The sequence below is a fragment of the Marmota marmota genome, unplaced genomic scaffold (genome assembly GCF_001458135.2).
Source record: "Marmota marmota marmota unplaced genomic scaffold, marMar, whole genome shotgun sequence".
Lineage (NCBI taxonomy): Eukaryota > Metazoa > Chordata > Mammalia > Rodentia > Sciuridae > Marmota > Marmota marmota.
Window position 1 is genome coordinate 62,012,984 of NW_026000037.1, and position 13,341 is coordinate 62,026,324.

The window sequence follows — 13,341 nt, forward strand, 5'->3', positions numbered from 1 at the left end:
CGGACTACGGCTTCCTGGGGCCCGGGCCCGCCTATGACTTCCCAGGCGCTCTCGGGCGGACGGCCGACGATGGCGGGGCGCACGTCCACTACGCCACCTCGGCGGTGTTCTCCCGTGGAGGCTCCCTTCTCCTCAGCGGACAGGTGGATTACGCGCCCTTCAGCGAGCCTGGCGCCTTCCCCGCCTGTCTCAAAGAGCCAGCCGATGGCCACCCTAGGGCCTTCCACTCTGCGTCCCCAGCCCAGGGCGCCTATCCCAAGTCCGTCTCTCCCACCTCTGGCCTCCCGGCCGCCTTCAGCACGTTCGAGTGGATGAAAGTGAAGAGGAACGCCCCTAAGAAAAGTAAGTCGCTGGACGCTGGATGGAGGCACTTGGGGCTGGGATAGGAGCCTCCCCCGGGGAACTGCGTTGGGAGTGTTTTGCGGCGGTGCCTCCCATCGGAAATACGTTCTGATGCCTCACTAAAACGGGCCAATTTCATTAAGAGTGCCCAGGCTCAGAAAATGTGCCGGGCTTTGAGAATATTAGAGGAAGGAGCTCTTTGTGGAGCATTTCTCCTGGCACAACTGTGTTCATAGAGACCGAGGAGGAGTGCACTATGACTTTGAATTATAACTCTAGCCCCACTGCTAGCCGGAGTCTTTGCATCCTCTGCCCTCCCCGCTAATGCCTTGTCTTTACGTTGCAGGCAAACTCGCAGAGTACGGAGCCGCTAGCCCCTCCAGCGCTGTCCGCACGAATTTCAGCACCAAACAACTGACAGAACTGGAGAAAGAGTTTCATTTCAATAAATACTTAACTCGAGCCCGACGCATCGAGATAGCCAACTGCTTGCAGCTGAATGACACTCAAGTCAAAATCTGGTTTCAGAACCGCAGGATGAAACAGAAGAAAAGGGAACGAGAGGGGCTTCTGGCCACAGCCACCTCTGTGGCCTCCCTCCAACTCCCCCTCTCAAGAACTGGAACAAGCCCCACAAAGTCTGGCAGGAGCCCGGGGAGCCCTTCTCAGGCCCAAGAGCCTTCATGAGGTCCAGTCTTGAGTCTGAGGAGTCTTGGCCAGCAGAAGTCATGGGGTGCCCCCACCTCTATATAGACTTAGAGCTCAGTTTGGGATGGAGGCAGGTATGGGCAAAAATTAATAGAGATTTCACTTGGGAAAGGAAATACCTTAGTTGGCTTCTGAATTCCAGGTGGTGTGTATACAGATATTTGATGTCTCTTAAGCAACTTGTTTGCATCTTATTTGTATCTTATCAGGGAAAAGATGCCCAGCTGCCAGCTCAGCTCCACTGCTATGTTGCCTAAATTAATCATATGCAAGGTTTGGGTGCAGGGTGGCAGACCATTCAATTGTTGAGTTCTGTCAACCCTTTGACGTACTCAGAAGTGCATCTTCCTAATGTTTTTCTAGTTTAATTTAAAGGACAGGCTACATATATTCAGCTTCTTGAATGACCAAAGCCAGTTAGGGTCTCCTTGTTGTAGCTCAGCTGCTTCAATGATGATCTTTACATTTGCACTCCAGTTTTTTTTTTCTTTTAAAAAGCAGTTTCTACCTCTCCATGTGCCTGAGTGAAGATACAATCGCTATTTAGTTTGTAGTTGAACAAATCTACACAGTGGGTGAAGATTAGAACCTGAACTACACCTTGACATCATTTATTCAAACTTGAATGTAAATATATACAGTATGTATATTTTTTAAAAGGTTTGCTTGTGATGAACTTCTATTTGACATTTAATGTCAGCATGTAAAGGGTTTGAACTTTGTTTTGTAATAAAAATTACAGAACCAACTACTCTGCTTTTCTTTACACCCTTTTCATCCTGATTTTTTCTTTGAAGTCGATTCAATTTCTTCTATTTGTAATTCCTTGATTCTGCTATGGGAATGTTTATGTTGACAACTTTTTAAAATAACCATGCTTACACGTGGAGCACACACAGCAAATTATGGTAAATTATTAATTAAGGGAGAAAACTCTGCCAAATATCCAAGTAAATAAGGAAATACTTTGCTTAAGTACCTTAGTTTTCATGGCAGGCATCTGGACTGCACACTAACTCAAAGGTTAGGTACCCACTATGGGGATGTTGTGAAGCAAGGGAGATACTTCAGGGAGCTCTGTTCCTTTGTCTTCTATCCTCACAGAGGAAGAAGAAAGGAGACCTGAAGACACTGTCTTGGTTAATGCTCTCTGAGAGAGACAGCTGCACATCAAAAAGTACTCAGTGGCTGAATTCCCATTTCCAAAGTCAAGAATTAGAAAGAAGGCTGAGAGAGGCCAGTAGTTAGCACTTTCTACTTCCTGTAACCCAGGTTAAGAGAGAGCACAGGGGGTGCCTTTCTATTTTTTAAAAATGAAATACTTTCAATTTTTTTGCAAGAGGTACAAACAGAATCTGAAAGTTGACAGGAGGGTATATCAATAAGCAAACCAAAAAAACCTCTAGTCTTATTTTAAGTTGGCCCCACAGTTCTCATCCCTAACCAGACTTTTGTTGACCAGACTTTTGTGTAACATCACAGAAATATGAAGAAGAAGGAGAAAAGAAAGAAGAAACAACAATGCCAATACCCAAAAGCAAGTGGATACTTGAGATGATTGTTAGGTCATTTTCACCAGTTTGTATCTTTAAATTCTAAATAGTTAATTCAATAGAAAGGCTTAAAGGCCCAAACAAGGGAGATAAAAACCTCAGTTCTCCTTTTAGCTAGATTTCTAGACTCCAGAGCAGTGCCTCAAATCTAATACTTTAGATGTCTACAGAATAGTGGAGGATGACTTTTCCTATAAAACAGTAACATGATTAGTTAGTTGTCTTAGAAGTTTCAAATTATATTTAAATTCTTGTCATCTGCACCCACAATCTAATAGAGTTGAAATAAAATTATCAGCTCTAACAAACTCAGCTGTTTAAATGGAAAGACATCACTTAAAATGTAAGTCTGCCAATATTATTCTTCTGTTCCATTATCTGTCCATCAGTAACTTCATGCTAATCAGATCTGGTTTAAAACAACAACTCCCCTCTGAGCTCTGCAACTATTTGAAAAGACTTGTTTAAAGACCTGTGATCTGCTCCTTTCCAGCCACCTCCTGGGCTTCCCCTGCAGTGGTGTTTGACATGACAATGTTTCCTTTTTGATAAGCATTCAAATGTACACCTAAACAAAAAAAAAAAAAATACCAGCATGCTTGGTCATTTCCTTAATCTACCACCCTTTCTCTGAGAAAATAAAGCTTTTCCTTTTGAAGCCAGTACTAGCACTTACCAGCCCTGATGGATGTCTTCCTTGAGGAAGGTGGCTATTTAGATGTACGTATAATGCTGTTCTGTGAATCAGGCCAATATTAGCTATTTTTTGACCAACCCCAGGGAACCTTAAAAGCTTTCTTAATGCAGATCACTATACAGCTATATTCAGTATTAAGAAGAGTCCTGGCTGGAGATTGGGAGGAACTAGGTGACCTTTGGAGGTCCCTTTCAGCAATGAAAATGCTACACAAACAATTCAATGACTTCTACATATTTTATTTTAGGCCTATCATTGGAAGAGAGTTGGGTTGTAGGAAAGCAAACATAGTCTCTAGGATTGCATTGATACTGCGTTTATGCAAGAAAAGTGGATTTTAGACATTATCAAATTCATCTTGTCACATGGATCCTTTACAGAACATTCCCCTTCCCATTATTCAGAGCTTTGTGTTATTTTGCATAAGATCTCCATGCAGTGTGAGGTTATTATGCAAACTGTTAAGCTGCTAAAACAAACTCATTTCTATTTTACAAGATTTTAAACTAAATATGCTAATTCACTCTCCAGCGATCTGTTACAAGAATGAATACACAGTGGACAGTTTTGGCTGTTATGTAATTAACTATTCAATGTTCCCTTTGTCTTCACATAATGACCATGTTTCTACTTTTCTGGATTCAGGATAATTGGGAGTGAGGAAAAAGAAAATGTTTAATAAAAAAATTTCCATTACTTGAGTACTAGCAAGTGAAAGCTTTGCTGATGTAAAAACCTAAAGCAATGTCACCTAGATATCCAAAAGATTAATTATGTGTGATTTATTCTGCCTCCAACTCAAATATGGTGAGAACCAGTACTAGACTAGGTTACATCTGGCTATGTCATCAGAAAAAAGAAGCAGGCTCAAGAGAGTTGCATTAGCTCTGAAGTTCTTAATTATTCTTATGGCCAAATAAATGCCCTGTATTTGCTGAATATTGAATTTGAAAACCTCAGGATCTAATCAGTTCAGAGAGATGTTGAGTCTGACCACAGACCTCTCAACAAGAAAAATGCCCATTGTTAAAACTTTATTTGTGGTTTTAAAGTAAAACCATGGTGGACATATCTCACAAATAATGATACATCTCTATCTAAGTAGAAATAAAGATTTTCATGGTTTTTACCTCTATCATGTTTCCAACGCATGAAAATGAAACAAATATGCAAAATAGTCCAATTCAACATGCCATTTGTAATTTGTTTCTTAAGTTATACTTGTTATTCAAAAATATAATTTCAACAGAAACTCTAAATTAAATAACAATCCAATAGAAAAGAAATCCTTTTTTAAAATTTTTTATTTTTTAATAGTTGCTCAAGACAATACAATGATCTTGACATATCATACATTTGATTCAAATGGGGTATGAATTCTCATTTTTCCACGTGTACAGATTGCAGAATCACATTGGTTATACAGCTACGTATATACATACAGCAATACTAGTGTTTGTTGTATTCTGCTGTCTTCCGTATCCCCCCTCTCCTTTCCTCTCCTCCCATCACTTCTCTACCCAATCTACTGTGACACAGAAAAGAAATCCTTAATATTGATATAAAAAGAAAGTTTTATTACTTAGCTTCAAAGAATTTAGCATTACCTCTTCTACATTTTATAATTTAATTGATATAATTTGGAAAGGAAGGTGTTATGATTTGGATCTGAAGTGTTCCCCAAAGGTCATGTGCAAAAGGGTTGGTCATCAGCCTAAGGCACTATTGGGAAGTGGTACAACCTTTAGGTGGGACTTAGTTGGAGGAAATAAGTCATTGTGGGTGTGCCTTTGAAGAGTATATTGGGACACCTGCCCCCTTTCTCTCTTTCTTTCTGTCTGCCACAAGGTGAAAACCTTTGCTCCACCACATGTTCTCCACCATGATGTTCTGCCTCATCAAAAACAAAACAAAACAAAAAACAAAAACAAACAAACAAACAAACAAAAACAAAACAAAACAAAACAAAAACAGTGCCAAGTGACCATGGACTGAAACTTCTAAAATTGTGAGCCTTCCTCATTTATTTATCTTAGGTGTTTTGTCATAGTGAGGAAAAGCTAACACAGAGGGCCAAACAGTGGTAATTTGGATTTGTAACAGACACTTTTGAGGCATTTCCAGAGAGCACACTAGACCATTTAGCATATCACATTCTCAGGGGTTTTGCAAAGCTTAATCTTACATAATTTGGGAGACCTCTTTAATAAAACAAATACAAAATCATGAATACAAATTACTAAAGCATCTCTGAGGACCTGGAACAGCCCAGGTTAATGAAGTTTATGGAAGGGGATATTGCTCATATACCTTAATGGTAGAGAGCTTTCCTAGCATGCTCAAGGCCCTGAGAGGCATGGTGTCCTACCCTGTAATCCCAGCTGATAATTTTATTTCAACTCTATTAGATTGTAGGTGCAAATGAAGCTGAGGCAGGAGGATTGTGGGAGCTTGAGGCCAGCCTCAGCATCCACGTTTCAAAAAAAAAAAAAGGTGAATTTCAACTTTCCTTGGGTTCATGGTAATCCATCTGAGCTCCTTCTCTGAAACAGTTGCCTTATCCCTACTGCCCAGTCATTGCCTATAAATTGATAGCAATAATTGCTTTTCTCCAACATTATGGAGCCAGAGCCACTGCTTGCTTTCTTCAAATGCATCATATAGTAGATAATGGGGACAAGAGCAGGTTGATGCCCTGTTACACTCTCAAAGCACTTGAACACCACTATGCTTTTCTGGGCCACTGTCTGAGAATGGGAGTTCCACCTCATCCTGGAGGTCCCCATAGGTACAAACAGAAGAAAAAGATTTAAATGGAGACAACATAGCTAGACTGTTAGCTTCTGAGTGTTTCTCAGAAGCATGAAATCACTGAGGCTGAAGTAAAGGACTTCAAGCAAAGAATATGACTCACCCTGTTGTATTTTCTAATTAAGAGGAAAAATAAATTCTCTGGTCTCAGTTTCTCCCACCAACAAAGGGGACTGTTCTGGATCATCATTAAATATCCTCATCACCTGAGAATTCCTCCACAGTCCTTTATTCTGCTGGTTATTACTGAAAAGATTACTTAATAATACTATTGCTCTGTAAGATGAACACCAACAAAAAGCTGTTATTAAGGTTCTATTCATGGATTTAGAAAATAATCTATCTGGCTATACAGTGTGTATGTGAACAAGGTCATGTTGATCTGTTGACCTGATGAACAAAATGTTACCTATGGTGATAACCTCCCCCGCAACCAAAGTTACCACTGCTCTTCACAAGATAAACTGAGTCTAGTAAGAGACCTTTCAAATGGATATAAGTATTCCACACTTGGATTTTCAAACTTCTTGCCTTTAATTTTATATTTTAAAGATGAAAATTTTCAAGATAGATAACTCTGAATTCTTTCTCTTTCTTTAAAACATATGTGACTCTGGACGGGGATATAGCTCAGTGATAGAGCAGCTACCTAGCATGTGCAAGACCATGGGTTCAATACACATATACACAGACACACACACTCCAAAGTGAATGCTCTGTGCTATTGAAAAAAAAAAAGAGGTGTGAATAATCAGATTTCTCCTCCTTTTTATTAGTCATCAAGTCCTGCCTATTTTTTCTTCACAATGTCTTACACCATTTTACTTTCTCCATTGGCCCCAGTTTTATCATCTCTTAGTCAGGAATGCAACTGATGGCCTTACTTGTCTCCTTGCCTCCAGTTTTCTTGCCTCTATTTTTTTCCCAAATCAATCCATTTGAAAGCTGTGCCTTCATTTTTGTTCAATTCAACCTTTCAGTAGCTCCTGGATGCCAGGACAAGAAACTCACTGTATGCAATCATCTTTTCCCTGTTAATCTTACATCATTGCCTGACAAACAATCTTCCCCACTCTTATTGGGGTCTGTTCATTCTCTTCCTGCAGAAACTTGGGCCTTTCTGTTTTTGAACATTTTCTAATATATTCTTGTCTCTCATTATTACTCCCACCTTTTCCCTGTGTATCCAAAGTCATCCTTTATTTTACTTATTTATTTTGTTTTTTCATTTTTGTGGTATTGGAAATTGAAACCAGAGCCTTTTACATAATAGAGAAGGACACTACCACTAAGCTTCATCTCTAGCCCAAATTCATTTTTTACTACTTGGCTCTAATTCCATCACCTCTGTAAAATCTTTTTGTACCATCCAAATTTAAAGTGAACTCTTCTAAGTAACATTTTGTAGTATTTATTATTTGTATTACTTGTTCAGCACTCAGAATCTCCTGCCACATTATGAGATCTGTTGCCCTCTTTCCTTCTCCCTTCACCTCTTACTAATTGTATTTCTATGCATATACAATTGATCTCTCATTGTGGATATCATACATAATAATGGACCTACACTATTTGTTGAATGTTGAACCTGATTTTTAGATCAAGGCTTACTGTTCTATAATGGTCTCTTCTAAGGGTTCAGAAAACTATAAGGACTTATTTGTTAACTCTTCTTTATATTTCATCATTTAAATAAGCGATTCTTGATTACACTATAAAATACAAGTAGGAGGCTAGGAAGCCAAAAGAGGGATAATTGTAGATTTTCCTCCTTGTACTTACGGCACATTCTTTTGATTGAATATATTGCAAACCAACAAAGAGTATAAATGTTATCTAAAATTATCACTTTTATCCTTACAGAGTATAATTAACAATGCACTTTGGTTGTTGTTAACAGCTTTTCATATATTGCATTTGTTACTTGCTACAGTGGCTGGAGTACCTCATGGGAACAGAACTTTTAGAAGACGTTAAACAAATGAGGTCAAGTTTAAGGTTTTGTCTTCTCCTTTTCCTTCTCTCAGTACAGGGGATTGAACCCAAGGTCTGGCACATGATAGGCAAAGTGCTCTGTCACTGAGCTACATCTCTGTCCCCAGTGTGAGGTTCTTTAGTAGAGGTCTGGAGACAAGTAAATGTAGTGGTTACGAGAGTAAACCTTGGAAACAGACAGGCTTGAGTACAAACCCTGGAAGAAAATAACTCAGTGTCATTCAGCTGTACTTCTCTAAAAATGGGGACAATAGCGCCTCTACTTCATTGGTCTATGAGGATGAACAGAGATAATACTTGTGGATGGCTTAAGACAGGATAGGTGATAAACCTTGCAATAGACATCTAGCATGGAAAGACAAGGAATCAGAGAGAAAAATATATATCAAAAAATATTTACTGAGTTCCCAAGTGCCATGAATAGGCCACTTAACAACTGGATTAAAGTGATATTGAGAAAGAAACAAGAATTTTAGGATATGAATCTGGAGAGAAAAACGTCTAGGGTTATTGATGATGTTGGCAAAATATTTGTGGTACATGGTAACAGAAGAAAGTGAAATGGCAGTTAATGGATACTTACCATGGTTCAGATAAGTGTCTCTCAAAAGGCCCATGTGTTAGTGGCTTGGTTGGCAACCTATGGCCCTATATGAATGAAGGTGGTGGATCCTTCAGAAGGTAGGGCTTATCAACAGGAAATAAGATCAATGGGGGTGTTCCTTTGAAGGGGATTTTGGAACCCTGGTTTCTTCCTTCTCTCAATCTCATTTTCTGACCATGAGGTATGCAGCTTTGCTTAACTACTTGTTCCTTGCTATGATGTACTGCCTCACCACAACCCCAGGGATTGAAATTTCTAAAACTGTAACCCAAAACAAACTTTCCTCTTTCTAAGTTAATTGCCTCAGGTATTTTGTTACAGTGATAGAAAGCTAATATAATATTTCACGAATGCAATGGGTGAACACTCACTGAATTAAGAGTCTAAGACCTTAGAAGAAGCTTGGGAGAAATAAAGGATGAAAGGGATGTTATACCATTAAACACTGCTTCTAGTATACTGGGTCATTTCAGGCAATGAGAAAAGATAAATCCATCACACCTCTGTTCAGTTTTCTTTCATGCAAAAGGACATGTGAATTTACATATGTGGTATTTTGGGGGTCAGGTGTCATAAAATAAAAGGCAGTGATGATTTACATCAGTTTCCAACATTGTAGCACTTCCCAGGGTTGAATTTATCATTCTTAAGAATACAGACTATGTTTGTTGTAGTCTGTAGACATCAAAGTTAAATCAAGAACAATCCATCACATTTTCAACTCTGTTTCCACAGGAAAAAGAAATTCTTTCTTCTACACACTGTGACAGTAGAGAAGTATGAATTTTCTGAACTATGTACAAAACCACAATTATTTCCATTGCAGGTTTATGAAAGATTTCCCTTAAACTGAAATAAATAAAAGTTTGGTGCAAAAAGAACACTTCAAAGTCTAATTAATGGCCAAAGAACAGTTCTATGTAAATAAAAATATTACTTATTTCCTAACTACCTATGACCAAATTGTCAAAATAGTGTTAGCACTTAGTTGACTGTATGAGAGATTACTCTGTTCATAGACAAATGCTGACACTTCCTCTTACATTTGAAACCTGAGACATGTTTCAAACAATGAAGTGTGTTGGTTTTAAATATGGGACAGGAAAAGAAACTATGAGCTTGTGAAACTAGTAGAAAAGATAGATTCAATGTAAATAAATAAAATGAACTCCAAAGGACAAATTAAAATTATAATATTTCTCATTCAGACAAGGATAGTATATTGTTTGTCTCTATAAATCTTAAATTGAGGCTAGGGAAGTGGGTACATACTTGTAAACTCAGCTACTTGGGAAACTGGGGAGAGAGGATCACAAGTTTGAGGCCAGCTTCTCAGGGCAACTTGCAAAACAATGTCTCAAAATAAAAATAAAAAAATAAAAAAGGGTTGAGGTGGTAGCTCAGTGGTAGAGTGCCACTGGGTTCAATCAGGGAAAAATCTTAAACTGAGTTTAAAAAGCAATTTAAACTTCCTGGGATTAATTCGCCAAGAAGTCCAATTTGTTCTTCTATTATTGACTGCAAATAAAAGAATATATGCAACCAGAATAATAATTTTTCTTAGCAGCATATGGTTCTTTTGCACACTTCAAAAACAACTGTGTTAGTATCTCTGAAGATGCTTCAGAATTTGTTACATAGGGAAGTTATCTGAGAATTATCAAAGTCCACTTTTTTGGAAGATTTGTAACTTTTGGCTTGGTTTTTGATTTGAAAAATTTACATATTTTCTAAAAAGATATTATAGGATTATAAAAACTGGTTTCATAAAATTTCAAACAATAGCAACTTATATATTTCATCACATCAATGAGCTTCATGAATAAAAATGATAAAGAGTACTATTTTATACCTGTCTCTAACACAATGTCTCTAACACAATGACGAATATAGCTCCAGGTTATTCGTAAATAAAGAATAAAGGTTTCAGACTTCCCAGTTCTTCCCCTTTCAATTTTAGTTACCAAAAAAAAAAATTATCCTTTGAAACACAGGACAAATAAAGTTAACTTCCTTGACTAAGATTATATAGTGTGAGAGACACTTTTATAAAAATTAAAAAAGGAATCATTATCTGTTAGTTTCATCTGGTTCTCTCGTTGAATTTCAGTAGATGCAAGTTTAATATTTTAATTTAAAAACAGCACACAATCTGTGTACCTACTTTATAAAAATTATTTCTGTGTACAAATTTAACTGTGTTCATCTATCACTCCTCACATCTGAGTGTCTCCATAGAGATATCAAGAAAGATATTCACCTAATGTTACTGATGGTTATTTCTACACAGGAGGATTCTGTTGATATTTTTCTTTGTGGTGTCTTTCTGTATTGCTCAAAAATTTTAAAATAGTGCATCATTAAGTGTAGAGGTAATAAAGTCATTACTTTCAAATATAAAAAAGGAGAAAAATGCATTTGGTAGCCACAGCCCTTGCATTTATTTTTGCCAATGGAAAGCCTCAGAGGAATTAGATAATGCATCTCATGTGCCAATTCTTGAATAATTAAATAAAAATGTCTGTAACATACATGGGTGTACACATGAGTCAAATAAATGATAGATAAGGTCTATCATTCATTTCTTCAACAGGGAATTCAGCATTTGGGTGTCACATATGTTCCATTTTCATCCTACCAGTTGGAAACAAGTTCTGAATTGTGTTTATAAAAGCAGAATTCATGATTAGCAAAGGAATAAGAAAAGTACACCTTTAGCTTCATTCAAATGGAGAAGCCATTTCCATATTTCTTTGAGATATGGAAAATTATGCTTCAAATGATCATTTTTCCATATTTACAATGGAAAACTAAAGAAATGCCTGTGCATGCTAGGCAAGCCATTTGCCACTGAGCTATAACCCTAATCTTAAGAAATGAAACCTTTAATGTTAAAAGCAAGTTTATAAAAATATAGGTAACCCTTTTATCAGAATATATATATATTTGATACTAAGAATTGAATCCATGTATGCTTTACCACTGAGCCATATCACCACTCCTTTTTTATTATTAATTTTGAGACAGGGCCTCACTAAGTTGCTTAGGGCCTCACTAATTTGCCAAGGCTGACCTCAAACTTGTGAGCCTCCTGCCTCAGCCTCCTGAGTTGCTGGGATTACAGGTGTACACCACCATGCCTGGAAGAAAACTATTCATAATAAGCTTTGCTTTTTTTTTCTTCTGGAAAATAATATAAAAATATTCTTTTATTTCCATTGTGCAAGGCCTGGGATAGAGCTCAGTTGATAGATTGATTGCCTTGCATGCCCAAGGTCCTGGGTTCTAATACCCAGCAACAGCAAAAAAAAAAAAAATATATATATATATATATGTATATGTATGTATGTATGTATGTGTATATATATATATATATATATATATATGATCTCAATTTCGTTTCCATTGTGCAAAGACCCATAAAGTTCAACAGTGGTCTGTGAGTTAAGCCTCACAGAAGCTAGTAAGAATTGGTTAACTGTGATGAGAAAATCCTGGTTCTTTCACTGGTTTTATTTTGAAGTTGACTTATTTCATTATCAGCTTAATAATGCTCAGTAAAACTGAGGAGATTTAAAAAAACATATGTGTTTTTCTAACTGTATTAAATATCTTCATTTGGGCCAAAATGATTAAAATTTTGTGGAGCATCTGCTCCATGGCTGCACTCTTTTAGCTTGTACAGTATTTATTCTTCCCAACGGCCGTTCACTTCTTCAGTTTGACAAAGAATAACTGACTCTCTTGCCAGTGGTACCAGCTCTGAGGCAGTGTCGGCATTAAATTTAGAGTGTTGCCGACTCTGGCTGTGGAGTTTCCTCCAAGCCTAGTCCTCTTAGAAATAACAAAACTTAATTAGTTTTTTCTGTTGGTTTATTTATTGGTGCTGAGAATGGAACCCAGGGCCTCGCACAGGCTAAGCACATACTCTTCCACTCAGCTACACTCCCAGCACCTTTTTTCCTGCTTAAACTAGCTTTAGTGGGTTTCGTATTTGTACTCAGAACCCAGTGTACTGCACTGCCCTCAAGGAACTTATAAAAGCAGTAGTAAGGAAGATTGGACAAGTCCAAAAATAACATTAAGTGCTTTATGGGAGCTTCACATGCTTAAGACTCTGTCTACCCAGCACAAAATGGAGTGGCAGTCTGGCCAGCCTCCAGTTGCTTTAACAAATTTGGCAGCCCTTGAATACATAGGGCTTCAGTCGATCATAAGGATCTCTGGAGAAGGGAATTCCACTAGTGCCACTGGGAGCTTACTGCTGGTTGCTTCTTAGACTGGAGAAGTGGAGTCTATGTTTTTTCCTTCCATCAGTTTTGTTTCTCAAGAACCTTCTCAGCTCAAAGTGGGAATTTTGGACTAAGTGATGACAAAGATCCCAGTACCAGTTGCTTCTGGCTTTGTTTCATGGTTGATTAATATTAATTTCATTTTCAAACCCTTCCGGGTTCTACATTACATTTTGTACACATCTTTGTTCTGGAATGAGTGCTGTTTATTGCAGTTTTCTGCATCCATGTCTATCTCTTCCAAGGAAAAAGCTGTAACATATTAATTGTTCTAACTGAATTCTCTACCATATTTCTTTTTGCTTTGTTTAGTATGATGTTGATTTTTACACATCATAA

General features: G+C 37.7%; 1 protein-coding gene across 1 annotated transcript in view; it reads left to right on the forward strand.

Annotated features, from left to right (window-relative positions):
• Positions 1 to 1,755, forward strand: part of Hoxd1 (homeobox D1) — a 2,010-nt gene extending 255 nt beyond the window's left edge. The window contains exons 2-3 of the mRNA XM_015478948.2: positions 3 to 342; positions 689 to 1,755. Coding sequence (XP_015334434.1) covers positions 3 to 342; positions 689 to 1,029 — 681 coding nt within the window. The 3' untranslated portion in view covers positions 1,030 to 1,755. The remainder of the gene's footprint in view (positions 1 to 2; positions 343 to 688) is intronic.
• Positions 1,756 to 13,341: the final 11,586 nt, after the last annotated feature.